Here is a 26,397-nt window from a genome sequence, read left to right as displayed (position 1 = left end):
TCAGGCTGTGTGCCCACGTAGCGTTTTTCAAGCATTTATGCAGCGGAATTTCCGCAGTGGAAACGCTTGTGAAACGCTAGGTAATCCGCCCCCCATGGTCCCCAAGGTGATTCCGCATGTTCTATGCACATGCTGCGGATTTTTCCGCAGCGTTTATGCTGCGTACAAAAATCCGCAGCATGTCATTTAATTTTGCGGAAGCGCAGCGGAACTCCCGCCATTGACTTGCATTGAAACGCATAGAAACCGCGACTCTACATTTGTACAAGCGGCTTCTATGCGTCTCTATGTGCGGATGGTACCCAGTTCTGGAGGAGAGGAGACTCTCATCCAGACCTGGGTACCATTGTACCTGTAAAAAAAGAATAAAATAACAAATAAAGTTTATATTCACCTGTCCAACGTCTTCTCTCTGAATGCCGGCATCGCTTGAGGACCTGCGGTGACGTCACAGTCATGTGACCGCAGGCCCTTCACCGCTCTGTCTCGCGATATGCCGGCAGCCGGGAACCAGACAGGAAGCAGCGCTGCAGCCACGCCGGGGCCTCGGGGGTGAGTATAGCTTTATTTGTTTTAATTTTTACGGTTCACACTATATAAATCCATGCTGTTTGCATGGATTTATACAGTGTGACCTAGTTGTCAAGCACTTTCCAAGTGATGCTATCGCCTGGAAAGCGCTTGTCAATCTGCATGCGGAAACGCATGTGAAGCCGCATGTGGATCCGCATGTATTCTGCAGGAAAAACGCATGCACAATCTGCATGCGTTTTTTTCTGCCAGGGAGATGCAGAAATGCTGCAGAAATTTTCTGCTTCATTTCTGCATCGTGGGCACATAGCCTCAACCACTGAGGACTCTCAAATCTTAATATTTTCTAACTACTGCCAGAAAAACTACAAGCGGCGCATATTAGGCCTCCCACCACTGGAGGGCGCTCTTCTGCACCGTTCGCTCGTATACAAAGCCTACCTTTCTAAGACGACCATATTTAATTACTGCGCATGCGTCCTAGACTATAGCCGCTGATTGGACGATTAGTAAGCAATCAGATCGCAGGACACTGGCTGGTGAGTGTGCGGAGGAAACCACAGGACTGAAAGTGCCGTCTCACCGCTGGATCCCGCTGTGCAGTGTCCGACATGAGCTCCATCGGGACCGGGGTGAGTGGGGGCCGGAGCGGCGCTGCTTCTCCCGGGGGTGACGCCGCTGTGTATCCGGCTTGTACATGAAGCTGCTGGTTCGTTCATTAGAGCGTGGGCTCCGGGGGGCTTTGTGCCTCATTGTGGGGGAGAGGAGAGCGGGAGAGCCGGCAGTGGAGCAGCTGCGCCCCCCGGGCTGACCCCCACATCACCGCCGGCGGGGGCAGCGCAGGTGCTGAGTCACTGACCGCTGGCGAAAGTGAAAGTGATCCTCTCCTGCTCTCCTCCTGCCCTGTGATACCACTGCTTGCTGTCAATGTGGTTTTTGTGTCCCCCCTCCCCCTCTGGATCTAAAGCAAAGGTTTTCATTTGCTGTCAGCAAGCGGAGATCTGGAGGGATCGACTCCTCCCCTAGATCAGGAGGTTGTAGGCCTGTCCTTTCATGGATTCATTCTGGATCGGCTCCAGGTCTCAATCCCCCAAAAAGCAGGTTAGGTTGTCAGAGACGGCTGCGAGCAGGCTGATGTTTCTACTGTAGCCGGCGCCAACATTAAAGGGGATGTCTGGGAATATACACTGCTCAAAACAATACAGGGAACACTAAAATCCCACACCCTAGCTATCACTGAATGAAATATTCCAGTTGCAAATTTTTATTCATTACATAGTGGAATAAAGTGTTGAGAACAATAAAACATATAAATGATCACTGTCAATCAACATTAATATCCCATGGCGGTCTAGATTTGGAATGATACTCAAGATCAAAGTGGAAAATCAAATTACAGGCTGATCCAACTTCAGTAGAAATGCCTCAAGACAAGGAAATAATGCTCAGTAGTGTGTGGCCCGTCCAAAGCATCAATTCCTTCATCTTGCAGGAACTGCTGACACACTCCAGCCACATGAGGTCTGGCATTGTCCTGCATTAGGAGGAACCCAGGGCCAACCGCACTAGCATATGGTCTCACAAGGGGTCTGAGGATCTCATCTCGGTACCTAATGGCAGCCAGGCTACCTCTGGCGAGCACATGGAGGGCTGTGCGGCCCTCCAAAGAAATGCCACCCCACACCATTACTGACCCACTGCCAAACCGGTCATGCTGAAGGATGTTGCAGGCAGCAGATCGCTCTCCACGGCATCTCCAGACTCTGTCACATCTGTCACATGTGCTCAGTGTGAACCTGCTTTCATCTGTGAAGAGCACAGGGCGCCAGTGGTGACTTTGCCAATCCTGGTGTTCTGTGGCAAATGCCAAGCGTCCTGCATGGTGTTGGGCTGTGAGCACAACCCCCATCTGTGGACGTCGGGCCCCCATACCACCCTCATGGATTCGGTTTCTAACCGTTTGTGCTGACACATGCACATTTGTGGCCTGCTGGAGGTCATTTTACAGGGCTCTGGCAGTGCTCCTCCTGTTCCTCCTTGCACAAAGGCGGAGGTAGCGGTCCTGCTGCTGGGTTGTTGCCCTCCTACGGCCCCCTCCACGTCTCCTGGTGTACTGGCCTGTCTCCTGGTAGCGCCTCCAGCCTCTGGATACTACGCTGACAGACACAGCAAACCTTCTTGCCACAGCTCGCATTGATGTGCCATTCTGGATGAACTGCACTACCTGAGCAACTTCTGTGGGTTGTACTGTAGACACCGCCTCATGCTACTGTACCTCTAGGGGTGAGAGCAATGGCAAAACGAAAGTGACCAAAACAACAGCCAAAAAGGATGAGGACGGAGAAATGGTCTGTGGTCACCACCTGCAGAACCACTCCTTTATAGGGGGTATCTTGCTAATTGCCGATCATTTCTACCAGTTGTCTGTTCCATTTGCACAACAGCAGGAGAAATTAATTGTCAATCAGTGTTGCTTCCTAAGTGGACAGTTTGATTTCACAGAAGTTTGATTTACTTGGAGTTATATTCTGTTAAGTGTTCTCTTTATATTTTTGAGAAGTGTATATTTTCCTTTAGTAGTTTAGGCTGCCCAAAAAAATAAAAAATAAAATCCACCATAATCACCTTCGCCAGGTCCAGTCCTGCCTCTCTGCCGCTTCTCTAGTTATTGTTGATAAGCTGTAGTCATCTCTTCAGCCTATGTGACCACTGCAGCCAATCACTGGACTCTGCTGATGTAGACTAAATGTATTGCGGAGTCCAGCGATTGACTGCAGTGATCAAGTGCACCGTAGGAATGACATCACCACTGCAGCCTGTTGAAAAAAGACCAGAGGTTGTGATGGAAAGGCAGCGCTGGACCTCAGAAGGGAGCGCAAATACTAAAAAAAGGCCCTTTTAAAAAAGGCCCAGTGATTGGCTGCAGGGGTCACATTTCCCTGCATCAGCATGTCATCGGTGCAGCAAGTAGTAGAGACCGGCAAGGAACTGGGCAGTGTTGGAACAGGAGCTATGGGGGTTAGGAAGATGAGCTTTGCTTTTTAAACTGTTTGTCTCCTAAAAGTTATAGTTATTCTTACTGAGCCCATGGTGGGATAAAATGTTTTATATTATCCTTATTGGCCGGCGCTGGTGTCCTAATATCGACATCCAGTAGGGGGTGTGATGTCACATGACCGCTGCACCCTTCACGTTTCAGCTGAACAGGAAACCAGCACAGATTTCCATCTCTACAAATGTCTGTAGAAAAGACCCATTGGGTCCAGACTTCTGGAGACTGACAGGTCAGGGCTGAATATGCAGTGAGGATGGTGGCGGTCCGCTGTCATTGAGGTAAAGCAGAGACTTACGGACACTTCTCTCTCATTACAGTACGATCTCTCGGCCTCCACGTTCTCACCGGACGGCAGAGTATTTCAGGTTGAATATGCAGCTAAAGCCGTAGAAAACAGTAGGTAAGTGGCAAAATGCTAGGTTTCTTCAGCGATGGATATAGTCTGTTAGTTCTTGTAAAAAAAAAAAAAAAAAAAACAACAAACAATTTATTCCCTTTCTGTATTTTGTTGCCCAGAGCTCGACCACCACTGCGGATCAGGATTAGAAGGTAACAGTGCTTACAAGCCCAATAGGAAAGTACTTGTATGCACTGTGCACATTTGGCCACTTCTGCTCGACCACAGTGGTGGTCGGTCTCCTAAGCAATGAGCCGTTTAGAAAAGTGTCAATAGTTCCAGAACAACTAACAATTTTAATCAGGTTTTCAGACAATTCTGGAGCATGTGTCCCATTAGTGATAACCCAGTTCTGGTGTAGAGACCGGCATCACATATGTGTAAACTCCCGCCCTGTCCTCCTGGCCGCGCCGTCTCACCAATTTGTCTGTTTCTTCTTTTTCAGCACGGCCATCGGCATCAGATGTAAGGACGGCGTTGTGTTTGGTGTAGAGAAGCTTGTGTTATCTAAGCTTTATGAAGAAGGGTCTAACAAGCGCATCTTCAATGTGGACCGGCATGTTGGCATGGTAAGGAAAGCTCTTTAACCCCTTCCCAACCAATGAGAACAATGAACGCTACGGTTAGGAGTTCGCTCCTTCACCGTGACATAAATTGTCAGGTTGATCTACAAGGCGCTGTCAGTGCTGCAATGGATTAACATCAGGAGCTGGGCTCTGAAACACAGCTGGCATCGTTCCCAACAGTTTAACCCTTAGATGCCACTATCAGTGACTATGGCATCTAAGTGGTTAAAGAAAAGGAAGGAGGTCCCCTCTATCATATCATCACCCCCCCCACCCCCAATCCTCAGAGGTTTTGCAGTGTATTATGTGAGCCAAGATGTCAAAAATAAAAAGCTTAAAAAAATAAATAAATAAATAAAAAAAAATTAAATATTAAAACACAAAAAAAAAAATCACTTTTTAATAATATTTATTATAAATAAAAATAAAAAGGACACACAATTTGTATTGCTGACCAGTAATGACCCAAAGCTTAATCTTTTTAAAATGATCACCCATACAGTTAACAATATAAAATAAATGGCAATATTGCGTTTTTTTTTTTTCTTTTCATCCCATCTCACAAAAGGCAGAATAAAAAGAGAGTGATTAAAAACTTCAGTTCACCCCTCAAAAAAGCCAGCGCAGCTCCTAGCACAGAAAAATGAAAACTTGTAGCTCTCAGAAAATGGTGACACAGAAACCTTTTTTATAGTGCTTTTATTGTGCAAATGTAGTAAAACGATTCCATTTAGTATCAGATTAATCACGCCGACCTGCAGAATAAAGACAACATATAATTTATACTGTACGGGGAAGTACTTTAAAGAAAAAATGTGGAATTGCTGTTCTGCTTATGTACATTTATGGTGTGATTTCTTCTTTGCCTGTGTGGATTGGATGGATTGTTACCAACATCTGGTGAGAATTTCATGGCAATAGCACTTTCAGAAATAGGTTTACTTAGAATATTGGCGACGTGTTCGATACTTATTTTACCCGCTGTGCCTTGCACTAAGCGTTTCCCTGCTGCGGACATGTTCCTCTGTTTCAGTAAGTGACATGGCCACAGTGCAGACACACTGATTTCTGGGTGTCCCTTAAAGGGTTATTTCCATCTTCATAAATGGATATTGTCGCTTTTTGCTGCTTATTACATTTTTAACCGTTCTTGAGCTAGTAACTTTTCTTCACAGCGTGTTGCTTTGTAGACGACCACCGCTGCTAGACAGCGAAATATATGCAGTGCTCACAAGCTTTTTCCTGTTGAGCTTGTAAGCACTCTTTTTATGCTGTCCAGGATCGTTGGGAGCGCGCGGTTATTACTTAATTCTGACCAGCAACAGCAGAATGCTAACGAGCTACACAGCAGCGGTGGTCGGTCTCCTAGGCAACAAGCTAAGCAAACAACAAAAGAGCAGTAAATTGCAAAAGTGCTTGTTTTCAAAAGTGTCTATGCAACACCATCCATTAGGGGGATGGAAATAACCTTTAAGAGGGAATAAGTATAAGATGTATGGAATAAGCTCTGTCCCCCCACTGTGTATATGTGCAGCCAGTCGCGTCTATTAAACCTGTCAGGAAGGGCTCCTCATTATCCTTTATAAGGAATGAATGTAAAGAAAAGGGCAGAATGATTAGATTCCTCAACAACACGACGTCTCTGCTATCAGTGAATGGATAGTCCCAAAATGATTTTTCTGGAAGCTGCTACGTGTCCAGCATTTTTTAAAGGAAACTGTATTCTGTCGGCGTGTGAATAGCGCCCTACACTTTACTCCTTCACACTATATCAGACTTTGGATTGAAATGTATTCTAGGCTTTACATGCAGAGTTTAGGATGGGTTTCAGCCTCTGGATGTAGAACGTTTCCATTCACTGACAGCAAAGTTTAAGAATAATGAGGAATTATATTAATACAAAGTTCAAATCCTCCTTTTTCTTTATCCAAACATTGTGTTGTGTCTGACCAACGCTCCTGTCTGGTGTGACCTGCAGGCAGTCGCTGGGCTCTTGGCAGACGCTCGCTCCTTGGCAGATATCGCTCGAGAGGAAGCTTCCAACTTTAGATCAAACTATGGCTATGACATTCCGTTAAAGGTACGGTCCCCCCGACTGAAATTGTATCCCACTTTGTGGTAGGTCTGTATTATTACTAATGTGACCCCCTTGCTTCTTGGCAGCATCTTGCAGACAGAGTGGCCATGTATGTACACGCTTATACACTATACAGCGCGGTCAGACCATTCGGATGCAGGTAAGCAATGACCCACTGTAAGAAGTTATACTAATCCTTTATGCAGTAGTTATGAACTGGTTGGTGTCTGCATGCTGTATTGCTGCAGGGACTGGAGAGCAGCATATGGGGTCCTAGGGGATCTATTAGACCCCCCCCCCCCCCCATACACATTAGACTCCGCCAATATCCGAAGATACAAGGATTCGTCATGTCCAGTTTTGAATGGCTGATTCTTTTCTTTGCAAAGTAAACCGGCACCAGAGGCTTTCTCGTACGGAGCACAGGAGTATTCCTGTGAATGGGACAGATAACGATTGGCTGATATTTCAGCCGGTAGATATCTATCATCTATGGGGCCTCTTTGGTCTGGCGACAAATCCACTTCACAAGTTATGGCATGTGGGAGACACCCAAAAATAGTGACAGCGAATGGGCTGCAGATCTGTGCAGTGTCACTCCCACATGGGAATACCCTTTTATTCCCAGCAAGGTATGTGCAAGCAGCACAATTAGCACTTTCAGTTTTAGTTACTATAGCTCTTAATAAGTCCCGCACAGGGCTCGTCATGGCCTCCTTTTGCTGTTGGCATGTTTTAGATGGGGAGTTTATTTTTATTTATTTATTTTTTTACATGGCCGTCCCCGATGTCACATTTCACTAGTAAAATTTGAAAATATGATAGTGAACCTAAAAACAGGCTTCAATCTCAAAGGTTTAACAATTTTAAAGGGAATGTGTTAGCAGGTTTTTGCGACCTCATCTGAGAGTAGCATAATGTAGGCAATGAGAAGCTGAATCCAACAATGTATCACTTAGATTACTGGGTGCAGCCGTTCTGGCACAATCGGAGCTTTTAGATTTAGAATGAAGCAGGGCTGAGAAAGCTAACTCCGCCCCCACCTCAGCTAACCCCGCCCACACCAGGCTCTCTGTGTACAAAGTCCATATACAGTGAGGCCCCTAGTTGCTGGACTAGTCCAGCAATGTTGATCTCTTAGTGATAAATCCTTCAGTTAGTAAACTACAGCACGCACTGTGACAAGTGACACATCCCTGAATTCTGTGTTTCAGCCTCTATCTCTTGCTGTCTTCAGATTACACAGCAAAAACCTGCTGACAGATTCCCTTTAACTAAAAAAACCCAAAACATCTGATGTGGTTTTCTAGTGAAATCCATATCAGAAGCAATGTGCTTTTTTTCTTCTTCTTTGACAGTTTTCAGATCTGCATCTGCTTTGTGGAAAGGAAAGGTCTCAGTCCTTTTGCTGCCTTTTGACTTAACAAAAAATCCATATCAGATATTATTGCTTTTCTTTTGGAAAAAAACTCGCTGTATGAACAACAATGAGGATTTCCCATTGAATACAATAGTGGAATATCATTCAAAATGTTTGGAGCTGTTTTAGTTGGGATTTTGAAGCAGATCCACGGCAAAAAAACTGCGCTCACCCTAAGGCGCCATTCAGATGTCAGTGATTTTTAACATACATAAAAAAAAGTCCAGTTTTCATCAGTGTTTGCGCTGTTTCAGTTTTTACTAGTGTGGCACCCCAGGGGTCTGGTTTCCACAGTAACAAGCAATGTTATGTCTGAGAGCAGGTGGGAGGTCTCTTGGTCAGGAATCCTATGCATGCCACACCTCCTGCCCAGTCCTGGGGCTGAGGCAGGGTTAGAGAGTTCAGAGGGAGAGTTCAGCCAGGAGGGCTGACAGGGAGCTGTGGCTCCGGCTGGGCCCAGCTCCTGGGCCATGCCAGAAGTAGAGAAGAGAAGCAGCATAGGAAGAAACAACAGGAGCTCTGTGGGAGCAGTGTTACAAAGAGTCAGGGGCTGGCAGCTGCAGAGCTCGCCCTGACTGAGAAGATTTCTTACCGGACCCGGAGTCCGAGGCTGTGGGGACTAACTCCTACCCAGCAGCAGAATCCGTCAGGCAGGGGATTCCAGGTCCTCTGGCCAAGAAACCTGAAGGCACGGTCACACGCATGGGACCAGCACCGCCGTCGTGGAGCGGAAGCTACTAGAAGGCCCCGAGTCACCGGCCATACGGGTGAGCACCACACGGTACACTCAGGGACGTGGGCTACTTATACTCGCTTCTAGCAAGGTAGCCAGAAGAGTATCGTTAGTTTGGGAGGCCTACAACTCCGCCTGGCCAGGGGAGATCCCATCTGCTCAAGGACTGACCAGGCCCCAACCGCTAGCCAGTACTCCGGGAGGGTCTATCTTTGTCACCAGTAAAGACCCTGAACTACACCGCATCGTCTCTGAGTGGTTCCTGCTACCCCCATCATCCACGTCGGCTGCCCTGAGGCCATACCCCTCCCGTTGGGGGTTATACCATCCACGCTGCACCATCTTTCCACCGGCCTCAGCGGTCTGCCCTGCAGCGGCAGCTCCATAGCTGCATTCAACGGGTGGCGTAGTCGTACAACATCTACCGCTAATCCAGCGCCACTTAGTCTGACTCCCTGGGCACGGACCGGATCACCGCCACGAGACTACAACCCTCAAGAGATCCGGCTCCGGGTAAGCTCCCGCATGCGCAACGCAGCGCAACACAGGCCCAGGGGCGCGTCGACTTTTGGCGTAGTCGGCAGGATCTCGTGCCCGCAACCACCGGGTACTGCGTGCCTGAAAAAGACTGTTCAAACTTACCTGTGGTGAAGATTCCCGCCATCCGGCGCCATCTTCCGCTTCCTTCCCGCCATCGGTGGAGTTTTCCCGCCATCCGGCGCCATCTTCAGCCTTCTTCCCGCCACACGTGGAGTTTTCCCGCCATTGGACGCCATCTTGAGGACGCCGCGCGGGAAGAAGAGGGGCGTGGACTCCGAAAGCGCGCGAGAACTGAAGCCCCGCCTCACGTCCGGACGTTGCGTAAGGTCCTGGAAGGAGCCCAGCAGACGCCGACGTCACAGGAGCGCGACGGAAGGTCCTCAACCCTGACGATCCACTGCGGAGCCGCGGCCTACGGAAGAGGATCATCGCAAGGTAGGCCACGGTCCACTAGGGGGGAGAAGGATGTCGGATACGGAGGAGAGCTTCACCGCTTCAACCCCCGCCAGCGCCACCGCTGTTGCGGTCATGCCTTTCACCATGCCCTATATCCCGGGGGCAGCCTGGCTACCCCAGTACTCAGGGGAGTCACATACCCTGCATGACTTTAGAGAAAAGCTGGATAGCCTCTTCCAGGTGTACCCCCTCACAGAGGAGCAAAAAGTGAGCATCCTGGTGGCCCAATTAACCGGGGCAGCCCAAAGGGAGGTAAAGTCCTGGCCACCTGGGAGGAGGACTGTCGCAGAGATACTAACCCAGCTAACCGAGGAGGAGCTGCAGTACTACCAATACGAGGAAAGCCAAGAGGACCCGGACGGGTCTGAGGACTACCCTCAGGAGGGAGCACAAAGAGGACATAGCTACTGAAGGGAAGTAGCGTGAATAAAGAGCTGTACATAGTTACCCGTTAGGGTACAAGGACTGCTGCTAATTAAAATATGGTCCCCGTTGGGATTAGTGAATTGTTCCCCGTGTGTCCCTATCCCTTACCAGGCTGAGGACTGTGAGCAGCCATCCCCTATCCCTTACCAGGCTGAGGACTGTGAGCAGCCAATCCTTATCCCCACTGGCCGAGGACTGAGAGCGGCCATATCCTGTAAATAATTATGTGTTTCTAGTAATTTATGGGAGTCTTTGGTGGATTTACCGGGAATCCTTTGTGTATAGTTGGAGTGTAACCCAGGACGGACTAAAGACTGTTAAGGACTCGGGGCAGGACAGACCCCTACCTGGTTACGTCTCCCTGTTTTGGTGAAATGGACACCTTGCTTTTCTTCAAAAACTGCACCCGGTTGCGGACACGCCGTAACCATCTTTATGTGTTTTTCTTATTGTATTATTATTGTTTATACCTTGTTATGTTTTTCTAAAAATATGTTTAGTCCCGGAGTACTAAATTTCACTAGGGGGGAATGTGGCACCCCAGGGGTCTGGTTTCCACAGTAACAAGCAATGTTATGTCTGAGAGCAGGTGGGAGGTCTCTTGGTCAGGAATCCTATGCATGCCACACCTCCTGCCACTAATCCAGTGCCACTTAGTCTGACTCCCTGGGCACGGACCGGATCACCGCCACGAGACTACAACCCTCAAGAGATCCGGCTCCGGGTAAGCTCCCGCATGCGCAACGCAGCGCAACACAGGCCCAGGGGCGCGTCACTAGTGTTGAGCGAACATGCTCGACACTGCTCGGTACTCGCCCGAGCATCACGCTACTCGGGATGTTCGGCGAGCACCGAGCATTTCCGGGTTACTCGGGCGGGAGCTCGCGTCTCCGCCCTGCATGTTTGGCGCTCTTTACAGAGCCAATGAACATGCAGGGATTGCCAGCCAGTCACTGTAATGCCGCAGCCATGTTGTTTGTGGGCATTACAGTGATTGGCTGGCCGCACAGCGTCACCTCGAGTATTTAAAACCGGGCGCTGCCATCTTGGACACAGTCGCTCCGGATTAGACAGTGTAGGGACAGCGCTGCTGATTTAGGGAGAGATATAAACTGCGAAATAGTTAGTGTAGGGTCTGTAAAGGCTGCCAGATCAAACAAACAGTCCTTTTCAGGACTAATATCCATCCCAGATACCAGGCAGGCACGCTGTATAGGAGACACAGTGGTTATACCAGCAAACGCTGCATTACAGTCCTGTGTGCTCCTGTTGCTGAAATTGCTGGACTTAGCACCAGGTGTCGGGGGCCAGGAAAAATCCTTTTTTTTTTTTTTCTTCCTTCACACTGTACAAATACCCGTCTTATTAACCTTTTGGTGTGTCCCCCCCCCCCCACACACAAAAAAAAAGCATGTCTCTGTTGAAAATAGTCTGGTGTAGGCTAGAGAAACAGAAGTGTGGTTTTGCAGTTCCACGGTTCAAACCTCTGTATTATCCACTTTGGGCCATTTGTATCTAAACAAAAAAAAGCAGTTTGAGTGTGTCGCTCACTGTTCAGCCGCAAATCTATATATTTAAAAAAGTGTGGTATACCCCAGTAAACAATAACTGGTTTTGCCATCCCACGGTAAAAAATCTCTATTATTCAGCTTTTGGTAGTTTTTTCCGTAAAGAAAAACAGTAGTGTCTCCTGACTGTTGTGACACAAAAATATATCTGTTGAAAATAGTCTTGTGTAGGCCCGACATCCCAGTGTGGTTTCGCAGTTCCACGGGTCAAATCGCTGTACTATCCAGATTTGGGCCTTTGGTATCTAAAAAAAAACCAGTAGTTTGAGTGTGTCGCTCACTGTTCAGCCGCAAATATCTCTATTTAAAAAAGTGTGGTATACCCCAGTAAACAATAACTGTGGTTTTCCTCTTCCACGGTTGTAATCTACTCTTTATTACCCTTTTTCTATTGATAGTGCAAGTGTAAGCTATTTTACTTCATTTGCAATGGGCAAGGCGCGTGGCAAGGGACGTGGAAGTGGACGTTCTGGTGATGGTTCGTGCAGAGGACGGGGCCGTGGCCAAGGTGAAAATGTGCCACAACCAACAGCCACATCTTCTCGCTCCCACTTCTTGACCGAATTACTAGGGAAGCACAGAACAACACCAGTATTGAGAACTGATCAGTGTGAACAGGTTATTAATTGGATAGCAGATAATACTTCCAGTTACCTGGGCACCACCACCTCCGGTCTTTCTTCCACACGGTCAACTCTTAGTAGCCGTGAGTCTCGACCGCATACTCCTCCTCACCCTGATGCTCCTTCCTCCCACCATGCCGAGTGTCGTCTGACAGCAACTGATCCCACACTTGGACACTCTGAAGAGCTGTTCACTGGTCCATTTCCAGATTTGGGCCCCTCGCCTGATACGCTTGAAGTGGTGGAAGAGGAGATCCCATGTTGCGATGCCCAAATATTTGAACAGCCACGGCCACAGGAAGTCGACGTTGGCAATCTGTCACAAGAGGTGGACGATGACGAGACACAATTGCCAGGAAGTGAGGAGGAGGATCGTGGTGCGCAAGTGGAAGAGGAGGAGGTGGTGGATGATCTAGTAACTGACCCAACGTGGCAGGAGGACATGCAGAGCAAGGCCAGCAGCACACAGGGGGAGGGAGGCAGAGTACCCCAACAGGCAGGAAGAAGCAGTGTGGTGGCTGCAGACAGAAGGCAGGCAACCGTTCCCCGTAACACCAACACGAGGGACGTTGCCAGTACAAGCGGTAGGTCTTCCAGAGTCTGGAATTTTTTTAAAGACTCTGCTGATAACCCCAAAAAGGCCATATGTTCCACCTGCCATGCCAGCATCAGCAGGGGTGACAAAACTACCAGCCTGACCACCACCAGCATGATCAGGCACATGGCAGCAAAGCACCCGACTTTGTGGGGCGAAACCCAGGGTCCACGACCAGTGTCAGCGGGTGTCACCACTGCTTCTTCCACTGTTGTGCGTGCAATAGAACCCCCTGTTGTGTGTGCAAGGCAATCCCCTGTCCATACTGCATGCAGAGATGCCCCCTCCTCTGTCTTCACTTGTTATGGCAGTTTCTCAAGAAACAGCATCAACGTCCACGTCCCACCGCAGCGTTCAGTTGTCCATATCCCAGACCTTTGAACGAAAGCGGAAATTCGCAGCTAATGCCTCACAGGCCACAGTCCTAAATTCGCACATTTCACGACTGCTTGCGTTGGAAATGCTGCCTTTTAGGCTGGTGGAGACGGAATCCTTCCGCAATCTTATGGCGGTGGCCGTCCCTCGGTACTCGGTCCCCAGCCGACACTATTTTGCCCGGTGTGCCATCCCAGCACTACACAAGCACGTGTCCCAAAGCATCTGTCGTGCCTTCAACAACGCAGTTACTGGGAGAGTCCACTTGACAACGGACACGTGGACAAGTGCTTGTGGCCAGGGACGATACATCTCTCTGACGGCACACTGGGTAAACATAGTGGAAGCCGGGACCCAGTCGGACCTTGGGACGGAACACATCCTCCCCACACCGAGGATTGCGAGCCCTATGTCAGTCAGAGTTGCCCCCACAGTGTACAGCTCCTTCTCCTCCGCCGCCTCCATCTCAGATATCACCACATCAGTTACAAGCTGGAAGCATTGCAGTACTGCCTCCGCCAAGCGGCAACAGGCTGTGCTGAAACTCATAAGCTTAGGTGATCACAACTCACAAGCAGTGTGAGGTTTGACAGCTGTGAAAGAGCAGGCAGATCTGTGGCTGAGACCGCTGAACCTACATCCCGGCATGGTCGTGTGTGACAATGGCCGTAACCTGGTGGCGGCTCTGAGGCGAGGTGAGATCACACACGTACCATGCCTGGCTCATGTGCTTAACCTCGTGGTTCAGCGGTTTCTTAAATCGTACCCCGAGTTGCCAGATCTGCTCGTGAAAGTACGCCGCCTGTCAGCTCATTTTCGCAAGTCGGCTACAGCTTCCGCCGCCCTTGCTGTGTTGCAGCAGCGTTTGCAGCTTCCAGCACACCGACTGGTGTGTGATGTCCCCACACGTTGGAACTCTACCCTCCACATGTTGCAAAGGATTTGTGAGCAGAAGAGAGCAGTTGTGGAGTACCAGCTGCAACAAGGCCGTCGATATTCTGGTCAGACTCCACACATAAGACCTCAGGAGTGGACCTGGATGTCTGACATATGTACCATTCTGACAAACTTTGAGGAGGCCACCAAGATGGTGAGTGGCGATGACGCCATCATTAGTGTCAGCATCCCACTTGTCTGTCTTTTGCAACGCTCTCTGCAGAGAATTAAAGAGGAGGCATTGCAGCCAGAGTATGATGAGATGGATCAAGAAGCCGTAGCGGGCGATTACACACAGCCCAGCCTCATCTCATCCCAACGTGCATTGGGGGACAATGAGGGAGAGGAGGAGGAAGAACAGGAGCTGCTATCATGCGTTGTAGACGGTAGTACCTGTACAAGTGTCATACCGTCGGTTCAGCGTGGGTGGCCTGAGGACAGGGGGGGAGGAGGAGGAGGAGAGCATGGTCAGTCGTCATCTTGGTGAGGACACGGAAATCTTGCCCGTTACCAGTCTGGCACGCATGGCTGACTTTATGTTACGCTGCCTTAATCGTGACCCTCGCGTTGTCAAAATGTTGGGTGACAGTCATTACTGGTTGGTGACACTTGTAGACCCCCACTACAAGGATAACTTTCACTCTCTTATTCCTGAGGTGGAGAGGTCTACAAAAATGGGGCAGTACCAGAAGGCCCTTGCTGCAGAACTCTTAAAAAAATTCCCATCTGAACACGCTAGCGGCAGAGGTCACAGTTCGTTGCCCAACCAAGGCGTACAGGCGAGAGATGCAACTCCAATCCAGCAGAGGCAGGGGAACACTGTCAACGTTCTGGGACAGTTTTCTGACACTCGCCCAGCTTACAGGCCGAGGCGCGGGGTACTCTCACAAGGAGTGGAAAGTTTCAAAAGATGGTGAGGGAGTACCTTGCCGACCGTACCAGCGTCCTCCGTGATTCCTCTGTGCCTTTTAATTATTGGCTATCCAAGCTGGACACTTGGAATGAACTCGCTCTGTACGCCTTGGAGGTCCTGGCCTGCCCTGCCGTTAGCGTGTTATCGGAGCATGTTTTTAGTGCCGCTGGGGGAATTATAACTGATAAGCGCACTCGCCTGTCAACTGACTATGCTGACAAGCTGACCCTTATCAAAATGAACAAGGGCTGGATTGGGCCAGACTTCTCATCACCACCAAATGACAGCAGAGTAACATAAAGTCAAATCCACTGTGTTATTTCGGGAGGTGTATTCACATGCACCGCTTCACACCCACACATGGGTATACGCTTCCTCGTTTCGGCTGTTTAATCTTCTTCTCCTTCTCCTCAGCCTCCACCACCACTATACCACCAGGGTGCCAGCATTGCAAGTTCCTCCGTCCTAATTTTTGGTAGCTTTTGCTTGCAAGGCATAAGCAAATACTATGGGAGACCCATTCCCCAATAATGGGACTTATGTTTGTAATATGCTGTACTGCATGTGACGCGCCCCCTGGGCCGTGTGTACACGTGTGTGGGATACCCGGTGCCGGGTCTCTGGGGTCTGTAGTCTACGTGGCGGTGACCCGGTCCCGTGGCTCAGGCTGGTCAAACCAGTGGGAGTCTCTTAGGTTTTGAGGTTAATTGTCCGACTGCGCCACCCGTGGATTGCGGTCAGGGAGTACCACCGCTGCGAGACAGACCGCTGAGGCTGGTGTTGTGTGCGCAGCAGAGAATGGGATAACTCCCCACGGGAGGAGTATAGCCTCAGGGCAGTGAGTGTGGATGATGGGGGTGATGGTGCACGAGCGCAGCAGGAACGACTCAGAGTGTTTGTAGTGCAGTTCAGGGTCTTTACTGATGATTATAAGGTAGACCCTCCCGGGAGTACTGGCTAGCATAAGAGGCCTGGTCAGTCTGTGAGCAAGCAGGAGTTCCCCTGGCCAGGTGGAGTTGTAGGCCTCCCCGTCTGTCTGCACTCTTCCTGGCTACCTTGCTGTAAGCGGGTAGAAGTAGCCCACGTCCCTGAGTGTACCGTGTAGTGCTCACCCGTATGGCTGGTGACTTGGGGCCTTCTGTTAGCCTCCGCTCCACGACGGCGGTGCTGGTCCCTTGCTTGTGACTGAGCCTCTGGGCTTCTATGGCCAGAGGACCTGAAATCCCCTGCCGGCTGGTTTCTGCTGCTGGATATATAAGTCCTCACAGCCTCGGACTCCTGTGTCCGGTTCCTATTGTCTTCTGCCAGGGCGAGCTCTTCTCAGCTTCCAGCCCCTGGTCTTTAGCTCCTAGCTCCTACAGAGCTCCTTGCTGTTACTTTCCCTTGCTCTCACTCTGACTCTGACTGTTCTCTGACTCACTCAACCCCGCCCCAGATCCAGTTTATAAGGGCAGAATTCTCCCCTCCCAGGACTGGGGCAGGAGGATGTTGCATGTTTAAGGGATCCTGACCAGGAAACCTCCCACTTGCTCTCTGACGTAATATCTCTATTACTGTGGTGACCAGTCCCCTGGGGTGCCACACATGGCTCTTGTAAGGGGCATTGCAGTTCCTCATAATTTTTGGAAAGCCTTCCATTCACTGCTTAGGCCAACAGTGCACAGGAGACCCAGTTGCTATAAATGGGAAAAAAGGTTTAGTTAACGCCCTCTGACCTCCATGTAATTTCCAAGGGGCATTGGAGTGCCTCGAAATTTTTGGTAGGCATTGCACTCACTGTATGCCCTATAACTGTGTAGCCGAACCGCTCCTTTTGTTACAGAAACATATCCTACAAGACATATCTGGTTGACTGGCCTGATATTGATGTGAATGGTCCCTGTTCCTCCTGCTCTTTCTCCTTTGCCACTACCTCATCCATTTATCACCTGAAGCTTTGTTTTAACGGGAGTCATAGAACTTGGATAGTAGCAGGAAAACATCCAGCAATCCTCGGAGGAGGTAGGATATGCGCCAAAACGCTGACGTCCTCAGGACTAGCCGCTACTACATACATGCGCTTGCATTACAACAAAACAAAGCAGATGCTAACTTCTATCATCCTCATCATGCTCCTCACCTTGGCACTCTCAACTCCCCTGATGGAAAAGCCAGGGCCCACCGGAGGAGTCTGATAGTCCGGTGGGCTCGGCCAATGCTGCCCTAAAGCAGGCCAGGCTAAGAAAAGTGTGGGAAAGGTTACCGGGACAAATAGGGGTGGCTGGGGACCGAGTATGGACACCCGGCCACCCCCTGGAGGCTGGGGAGCAAGCGGGGACATCCGGCCACCGGGCGGCTGGGGACTGAGTATGGATACCAGGCCGCCGACACAGCCATGGCGTGGTGGCCAAATTCCGCCTCCACATGCCTAAAAGGCCCAATTTAAAGTGCAAGCAAGCAAGCAGTATGGTATTGCAGCCTGGGGGTGGGTGGGTGGGTGGGTGGCAGGCTGCATACTTGCGCTTGCATTGCAAGGAATGGGAGAGGTACAATTGAACACTGCCCTGGGACAAGGACTTGAATGGGGATAGTTGCAAGTCTGCAACGACAGGTGCAAGGTGGGAGGCATCTTCGCATGTACCATGAACAGGGGTTTGGCATGCACACACTACAGCGGAATAGGCTCTCCTTCCCACTAAATGCACTGGGGAGGGCACAGGTAATGTTTTGGTATACGCGCTTAATCTTATGTATAAGGCACACCAGGACAAATAGGGGCGGCTGGGGACTGAGTATGGATACCTCGCTGCCGAAGCAGCCATGAGGTAGTGGCCAGCTTCGGCCTCCTCCAAACTAAAAGGCCCCATTTCAAGTGCAAGCTAGTAGTATGGAATTGCAGTCTGGGGTTGGGTGGGTGGCAGGCTGCACACTTACACTTGCATTAAAAGAAAACATAGCAGATGCTAACTTCTGTCATCATCATCATGCTCCTCACCTTGGCACTCTCAACTCCACCGATGGAGAAGTCAGGGCCCACCGGAGGAGTCTGGTTCTCTGGTGGGCTCGTCCAATGCTGCCTAAAGCATGCCAGGCTAAGAAAAGTGTGTGGGGGGGATGTTCCAAGGAGAAATAGGGGCGGCTGGGGACCGTTTATAGACACCCGGCTGCCCCCAGGCGGCTGGGGACCGTGTGTGGACACCCGGCTGCCCCCAGGCGGCTGGGGACCGTGTGTGGACACCCGGCCGCCGGGCGGCTGGGGACCGTGTATGGACACCCGGCCGCCGGGCGGCTGGGGACTGAGTATGGATTCCAGGCCGCCAACACAGCCATGACGTGGTGGCCAGATTCCACCTCCACATGCCTAAAAGGCCCAAGTTCAAGCAAGCAAGCAGTATGGTATTGCAGCCTGGGGGTGGGTGGGTGTCAGGCTGCATAATTGCGCTTGTATTGCAAGGAATAGGGGAGGTACACTGCCCTGGGACTAGAACTTGCATGGGGATAGTTGCAAGTCTGCAATTTCTGATGCGGCAAGGATCACTTATGATGGGCACACTTTTATACAGTGACCTGGGAGTCAGAGATGCTTCCAGGGGTCTTCCCCATGCTGTTCCCATGTCTTTTCAGCACTTTATGCATGTGTCACACAGCACATGGCCAGATAAGGTTGTAAAATGTTAAAATTACAGTTCCCGGTGAATGCATTTGTCATAGTTGAAAGCAATACAAAAGTGCAAAAACGCATAAAAAATGCTACTTGTGAACATAGCCGAAGGTGTGGAGGAGTATTTTTGTTTTTGGTCATTTATTTTAACTTATACACAAGTCTTTTCCCTGGAAAGGATGTTCCTTAACATATTTCACAGGAAAAAAGTTTCACTTTCGTTTTTGAACGTTTTATTGTGAGCCCGTAAAAGTGGCTTAATACCTCTGACCACGTTGTTGACAGCAGTGACCTGGGGGTCAGAAATGCTTCCTGGGGCGATCCCCATGTCATTTGAGCACTGTCACTATCGTTTTGGGCACTTGTTAGGCTTTTAAAAGACTGCCGGGGGTGCCACCGCTAAAATGCTCGAGTCTCCCATAGACTAACATTGGGCTCGTTGCTCGGGTCGAGCACCCGAGTATCACGGCGAGCTCGGCCCGAGCTTCGAGCACCCGAGCATTTTAGTGCTCGCTCAACACTAGTTTTTACCATCAGTGTTGTAATTTTAATTATTTTTCCGCACTATACATGACGGCTAGCTTAGCAGTGTCCTTTTGTTGAAGAAGTGATGTCATTGTCTGTTGACATCACGCAGTCTTAGTCTACCTCGCGATCATATTCAGTGCTGTGGAGCGCGCGCCGTACCACGGACATCACGTCCGGTCTTCATCATTTTAAGGCGTGTAGAGGAACGAACACCACAACACAGACGTCATACCTTACAGCAGACCTGGGCAAAGTGCAGCCCGCGGGCTGTTCCTGTACGGCTCGCGGACCGAGACAGCCGAGAGGCTGATAACAGTGGCCAACGCGCTGCACCGTGCCCTCCCTTGCCCGCTGTCACCATCCGTGGTGAATTTCCATCTACGGTGAATGCATTGGTGGAGGAGGGACCTCTGGCCCCCTCTTCCACCAATCCGCATGAGAAACAGCTGACGCGATGACGTAATTTCATCGCGTCAGCTGTGCACTGCGGATTCAGTGCATCCGAGGCAGGAGCAGAGGCACAGAGACAGTGCCGGGGGATACGGGAGCGAGGCGAGTATGTGGTGTTCTTTTGTTTTATGTGTATGGGATATTTGGTTGGACATGGGGAGGCTATGGGGCTCTAATGCTGGACGTGTGGAGGCTATGGGTGGGGCCATGGGGGGGCCTAGTGGGGTCTCTTTTGGTATATGCTGTGGGCCGTGGGGGGGGTTCTTGCGATATATGGGGGGGATGTCACCATACTTAATTCTGCTCAAGATTAAGTGATAAATTTATTATTGAGCAGAATTAATTTAAGCCTATGGGTTCGACCCTTCACAATAGTCACGGTCTCATGTGGCCCATTGGGAAAATTAATTGCCCACCCCCGCCTTACAGAGTGGATCGTTCTTCTGCATCTCTGGATGGTCCCCATTTTCCCAGCTTATGAGGGGAAACTTGTTGAGAAAAATTGAATTGGCGATCTCTGTCCGGGTAGGCTTTTTGGCCACTTGGACCACTGGCAATTAAGGCTTTTTTAGTATCTTACAGAGACTTTATATTAACATGTTAAAGGATAGATAGATTTATATTTTTGAGAGTATAGAGGGATATTATAGGGACAGCCATCAATGAGAGTGGGTGCCATTACATTCACAATTAGGGTGCATATGACTACACATGGGGACACCATTGAGCGACTTTTACCTTTTGATTAGACTTTTATAGGTTTTTTTTCTGTGATTATTATATCTTTTGAGAATTTTTAAGTTCTACCCTGACAATCCATTTTTTTTTTTCAGCTTTATGTTTGGATCGTACAATGAAGATGACGGCGCTCAGTTGTACATGGTGGACCCATCAGGTGTATCCTACGTAAGTGTGAACTACTTGGGATTTTGTGAGTTTTGCTCTATTTATTCACTCATCTATGGCTGTGGTCCGTTCCAGAGCAGACTAAACTTCCCATCATCTACATTCTTGGACTTTTATGATGTGTATGCTCTGCCTAGCTCATGCTACAAGATATAACATGATGACTTGAATTTTTACACTATTTTGAATCGTTCTTTGCACAAAATAGGGGAAAATAGTCCAGGCGTTTGAAGTAATGTTGGTCCTAAAACCCTTCATCTTATATGCCTGTTTTTCACATAAAATACAAGCGAATACAAGTTTTCTTGTAAAACTAAGCTCCTATACAGATAAAGCTGACGGTGGTGGACAAATATGGTATGAGTCAAGTTTCGGCTTAAGACTTAGGAGTGAGCGCTGGATTCTCTGTGATTAACCACAGTGTTTGGCGAGCTGTCAGAAGGGGCTGATGACACCGGATAATGCGCTTGCCTCGGGTCTTGTTTCCTCCCATACACAGTAGATGAGGTGACAGGATGACTTGTTTGCACCAATGTCCATGACAGATGTATGATAAAAGATGGAGCTTCAATTCTGACACTTTATCTCTTAGGATCTCTTATAGTTGCCTTTCTACACCGGTTATCTTATATCTATGTCTTTGCTCTCATATGTGTAATGTCTTAATAAATTAACTTTTTTTTACTCCAGGGCTATTGGGGATGCTCCATTGGGAAAGCCAAACAGGCAGCCAAGACAGAGATTGAAAAGCTTCAGGTGAGCGACATTGGCATGTGCGGCCATATCCATGAGGATGAGGTGTGAGGAAGTAGTAATTGAAGGGGTTATCCTGCTCTTCTCACTACAGGTGGAGGCGAGAGGGACCACTGATGTTAGTCACACCAGGCCTGGCAGACTGCTGATGACCGCCACGTCAGTGCTGCCTCCCGCCTTCACTTGCAGAAGTGAAAGGCACCAGATAAGCTTACATAGAAGTTGCTGTGGCTGCTCAGTGTGGGATCAGAGTTCTTGCTGTATATGAGGACCTTGACTCCATTAGGCAAAAGATGGTGAACTATATAGCAGTCGGGGGGGAGACGCGCTTTCGCCCTGTTGAATTTGATAGGGCAGAACCATTTGTTCTCCGGGAGATGAGCGGCCACCGGGAGTCGGCAGCGGTTCTCACATAGGGATTCTAAGCCAAGTGCGCCTGTGTATGGGGAGGTTGGGAGTCCGCTATCTCATGTGTATCGACCTTTACTACCCATTTTTTTCCGACAGATGAAGGACATGACATGTCGGGAAGTAGTAAAAGAAGTCGCAAAGATGTGAGTATTTATTGCCGAGATTGCTACTTTCCATCAGGATAATGAATTCTCTGTAGACCATCTGCAGACTTCTCCACACCTTCCATATAATAAATAGCCATGCCAGCACAGTCTGTTCTTTGCAGCTGCTGATAGCGCTTGAGCAGAGAATACCTTAATATAACACCCAAAGCGTGGTCTTGAGGGGTTCATACACTGTCCAAGACTACAGGGATTCTCACTTTTTTTTTTTTTTTTTACAGAATCTATATCGTCCATGATGAAGTAAAGGATAAAGCGTTTGAGCTGGAGCTGAGCTGGGTTGGAGAAAGTAAGAATTTGGCTGGTTGGATCTTCGCTTTTTGTATTAATGACATTTAGTATGGTTTTGTTGGGATTATCCATCCTTAGGATAGGTGATCAATAGGGGCTCAATTCCTGGCAACCTACTGACCAGCTGATTGGAGAGTTGTATCCCCTTCAATGTGTAATGGCACTTAATTTTTAGACAACTGTTGTGATGTTTTTACATTGGTATTTTTGGCGTAGTCCTGCGGTGGTCTGTAGTGTATGTGATAACTATATTCCTGGGTTTCTCTCTTACAATGTGCTTACTCAGTTCTTCTGAAAGGGGCAGTCTCTTGCTCCATGGATAATTCACTATTACAGCATCTAAGTCATGTGTTCTGTATATTACCACACCATTCTGCCATGTAAAATCACTTTATTTTCTGACAGTAACTAATGGAAAGCACGAAATTGTACCGAAAGAGATCAGAGAAGAAGCCGAGAAATATGCAAAGGTAAAAATGCCCTTCTGCTGTGACTGCGGCTGTTTCGGGCTGTAGATCTGAGCTTGTTCTAAACCCGTCTTGTGTTCTTTCTGGCAGGAATCTTTAGAAGAGGAGGATGACTCTGATGATGACAACATGTAATTTAATGTTTATTTTTTTTTTTCTTCCTCCTTGACTATTTCAACTCTTCGCCAATTACTGTTTTTATATATGTAAGGACTGGAGTCAAACATGTGGCAACTGGCAATAAAACCACTGTTTACACCACTTGTGGCACTGGGACTGTTATTGCTCACTGGTAAGACCAGAGCTGCTATCAGAGGGGTGATGGCAAAAAACCACACACCTCCCCGACTGGTGCCATTGTAGCAATGTTGGCACCGCCGATCCTGGCTGTGGCAGCTGATTAGCCGCAGCCCTGCAAGACTGATGGGCTGCAGCCCTCACGTCAGGTCACGTCCCTCTTGGAAGATACAGCCTTTGTCCAGAAATATGGGTGTGTATTTTTTCAGTTGCACTTAACATTTAATAAATAAAGTTATAAGAGTAGGCATAATTGAGTAAAATGGGTATTGCTTAACCCCTTTGACAGCATTTGTGACTTATTAGGCTATGTTTACACTAGGCGTTTTTTTCTGCAAATTTTCTGCTGCGTTTTATTATACCAGAAAAGTGAACAAGATTTTACAATCTCATGCACACACATTGGTTTTTGTGTCATCAGTATTTTGTGCTTTTGCACAATAGAGCATGTCTCTTCTTTCAGCGGTTTTGCAGGTATCAGGTTTTACTGCGCTTTTTGTGCCAAAACCTGATTAAGTTGAATAGGTCCTTTTTTTTGTTGTTGTTTTGTTACTGAACTTTATCAGCATGCATAAAGAGACAAATGAACAGTACAAAAAAACGCAGAAAAAAAAAGCTGAAAAAACAACTATCTGGAACTTAGTGTATCAGTCATTTGATATTATGGTGTCATTTCACAGTGGGGGGAGCTTAAAGGGGTATTCCCATCTCCAAGATCCTATCCCAATATGTAGTAGGTGTAATAATAGTAATATTGGCAAATACCTCCAATTAGAAATGTATAGTATTTTTGATTCACTATCTCTTTCCTCATGTGTAGGTATTCCAGGACCTTTAGGTATCCATGGTTACAACCACTAGCAACTAGCTGTGACTTTATCAGTGGATGTAACCATGGATACCTAAGGCCCTGCGATGCCTGCACATGAGGAAAGAGATAGTGAATCAAAAATACTATACTATATTTCTAATTGGAGGTATTTGCTATTATTATACCTACTACATATTGGGATAGGATCTTGGAGATGGGAATATCCCTTTAATGCATCATCATTGCCAGGATTTAGCCATAGCTGAAGGGTGGAGTAGTTGTAATCCACTTCCTAGCATCAGCCACTAGGTGGTGCTGCATCCCTTTGCCCTTTACGCTGTGGGTGTGGACGAGTTCTCAAACTGCTGTCAAAATCTGTTGGCTCTGTGCCAATGTTGCTGTTTGTTCTGTACTCGTGGGGGAGGGGGCGGCACAGCAGCGGGTCATTACAGAAAAAAAAAATATTCTCGCTGACAAGCAGCATTGTGTTACACGAGACAAGTGGGAGACTTCATAGGACCCCAGTGCCCCCCTGTAGATACTGCTGTGCTACAAGCACTCACTGTAAATACCTACAGAAGAGATAATGGCAGAAAGCCCCTTTATGTGATTGGAAGGAAGCCTGTAAGATGAGCTACATGTGATCGAGCCGCTCATTGGCAAAAGTTTTATACTAAGAAAACAGAACAAACAGATTGGAAACTAAAGTCATAAACGAAACAGTGGGTCTGCATGATAAGATGCAGAAAACTATCCACATACACGACCGAGCAGCCACATGCTTAAAGGGGGCGTCTGGGGTTAGAAATAACATGCTTTCTACGAAAAGCCAGCACCAAACCTGTGTCCATGTAAAATGGTCTCTGCCCCATTGAAGGGCATAGGGCTGAGCTGTGATACCGCACACAGACCATTGATTTGGTAGAGCAGCTAGGTGACTTAATCCAGAACACCCCCTCTTACATGCAGTTTGAGTTACATAATCTGTCACATGAAGCTTATTATCATTGTTGGAAAGTTGTGATAATCTCATGACTGTTGGCAGAGACACTGACTATTCTGTGAAAAAACCCTTCCAGACACCGGCTGCCACTCATCTGAACGAGGCTTACAGAAATCCACACATGCTGCAGAAACACCCATACACACTCGGCGTACACTGCTCGTGTGCTGCATATACCCTAAGGCATCTGTTAGCAGGGCAGAGATAAACAGGGCTCTGGCCATGTATGTGATAAATGCACGTCTCCAGCAGCATGTAGATTAGCAAATTGATTGGCAGGACTGAGCCGGAGACCATATTAACAGCTGCCGAAGGGGAGTCCTGTGCTTCTCCAACACACCTTTACCATGTGAGACACGCATGATGATGTGCTCGGCCTACAGCTCAGAAGAGGCATGGGGAAGCTGACAGCTAGATGGTGTACCTTACGGCTCCTGTCCAGCAGCCACAGACCAAAAATCTTGACACTTGAATACTTGGGTCTATATCTCCACCCTTCTCTGACCCTATGAAGCCAGAGCTGTAAATCAAGGAAGAGGGATGGAGATTGAGGGAAAACAAGCAGATGGGAAGGTGTGTGTATATAAATGATTACCCCCGCCATGAAGCACTGAGCGCCTGTACATGATTTCCATCTATCTCCAAGAGCTAGGAGATTCCACTGCTGTAGCCGGGAGCCTAAAGAGCTCAGCCATACTCTTGGGCAGATCCAAATCTCTAACAAGGTCGTTAATTCACTTTGCTGTTCAGGTTCACTCATCTCTACTTATAACACAAAGTTCAGGGCTTGTACCGGACACTTTACTACTGGAAGTCCTTTTTACAGTTCAGGAGGAGAGAGATATATAGAGTGTGTCCCCATTGATTTAAATGGGGTTCAGGTACCTGGATTAAAGCTTGGTCGGGTACCAGAACTGCAAGTTCCACAGGTCCATTCATCCCTAGTTATAAGGTGTGGTTCAGTTGAGGTTGCTGACAAAGTCTGGGTGATAAGAGGAAGATACTTCATGATACTAAGCACCTTCTTCCTTACTTGACTCGACTGAAAAGGTTTCTGGTTCTTTTGGACTCGACCGTTGTTCTGTATGTGGTACTGGGCTTATTGCAGATGGAATGTTTGGATACTATAAAGTCCACTTCTTCCTGGAAACTCCTTTCCTAATGGAGGGGGAATCACACAGAAATAACAATTGGTAGTGTGAGCGGTTGGCCTTCTCCAGATCATTCGGCCTGCAAAGGCTTGGTTGCCTCTTCCCATACAACCACCGGCTAAGATGTGATGCACATCTATTTCAGCATACAGTGGGAAAATAAGTATTTGATACTCTGCTGATTTTGCAAGTTTTCCCACCTACAAAGAATGGAGAGGTCTGTAATTTTTATCGTAGGTCACTTCAACTATCAGACAGAATCTTAAAAAAAAAATCCAGAAAATCACATTGTATGATTTTTAAATAATTAAATT

The 26,397-nt window shown here is 48.3% G+C and overlaps 1 protein-coding gene and 1 long non-coding RNA gene across 2 annotated transcripts in view; one reads left to right on the top strand and one right to left on the bottom strand.

The window, feature by feature from the left end:
- Positions 1–1,005: 1,005 nt before the first annotated feature.
- PSMA3 (proteasome 20S subunit alpha 3) lies at positions 1,006–23,082 on the top strand. Its single transcript, XM_073638764.1, has 11 exons — positions 1,006–1,163; positions 3,904–3,986; positions 4,429–4,552; positions 6,528–6,629; positions 6,713–6,786; positions 20,663–20,735; positions 21,426–21,491; positions 21,996–22,042; positions 22,285–22,352; positions 22,760–22,824; positions 22,912–23,082. Exons 1-11 carry the CDS (start codon positions 1,143–1,145, stop codon positions 22,954–22,956), a joined length of 768 nt encoding a protein of 255 aa, XP_073494865.1. The 5' UTR covers positions 1,006–1,142; the 3' UTR covers positions 22,957–23,082.
- A 1,033-nt stretch (positions 23,083–24,115) lies between these two features.
- Positions 24,116–26,397, bottom strand: part of LOC141153705 (uncharacterized) — a 33,874-nt gene continuing 31,592 nt past the window's right edge. The window contains exon 4 of the long non-coding RNA XR_012247340.1: positions 24,116–26,090. This is a non-coding gene — a long non-coding RNA (uncharacterized lncRNA). The remainder of the gene's footprint in view (positions 26,091–26,397) is intronic.

The sequence above is a fragment of the Phyllobates terribilis genome, unplaced genomic scaffold, assembly GCF_046119375.1.
Source record: "Phyllobates terribilis strain yellow unplaced genomic scaffold, ASM4611937v1 Scaffold_7__3_contigs__length_470593459, whole genome shotgun sequence".
In the NCBI taxonomy this organism is placed as follows: Eukaryota; Metazoa; Chordata; class Amphibia; order Anura; family Dendrobatidae; genus Phyllobates; species Phyllobates terribilis.
This window is presented reverse-complemented; position numbering and strand designations above follow the sequence as displayed.

Bases quoted from the DNA above. Each gene is read 5' to 3' on its own strand.
- PSMA3 (XM_073638764.1), top strand. From the start codon at position 1,143: ATGAGCTCCATCGGGACCGGG. The intron at 20,736-21,425 runs GTAAGTGTGAAC...TTTTTACTCCAG, and splicing joins ACCCATCAGGTGTATCCTAC to GGCTATTGGGGATGCTCCAT. The intron at 22,353-22,759 runs GTAAGAATTTGG...ATTTTCTGACAG, and splicing joins GCTGAGCTGGGTTGGAGAAA to TAACTAATGGAAAGCACGAA.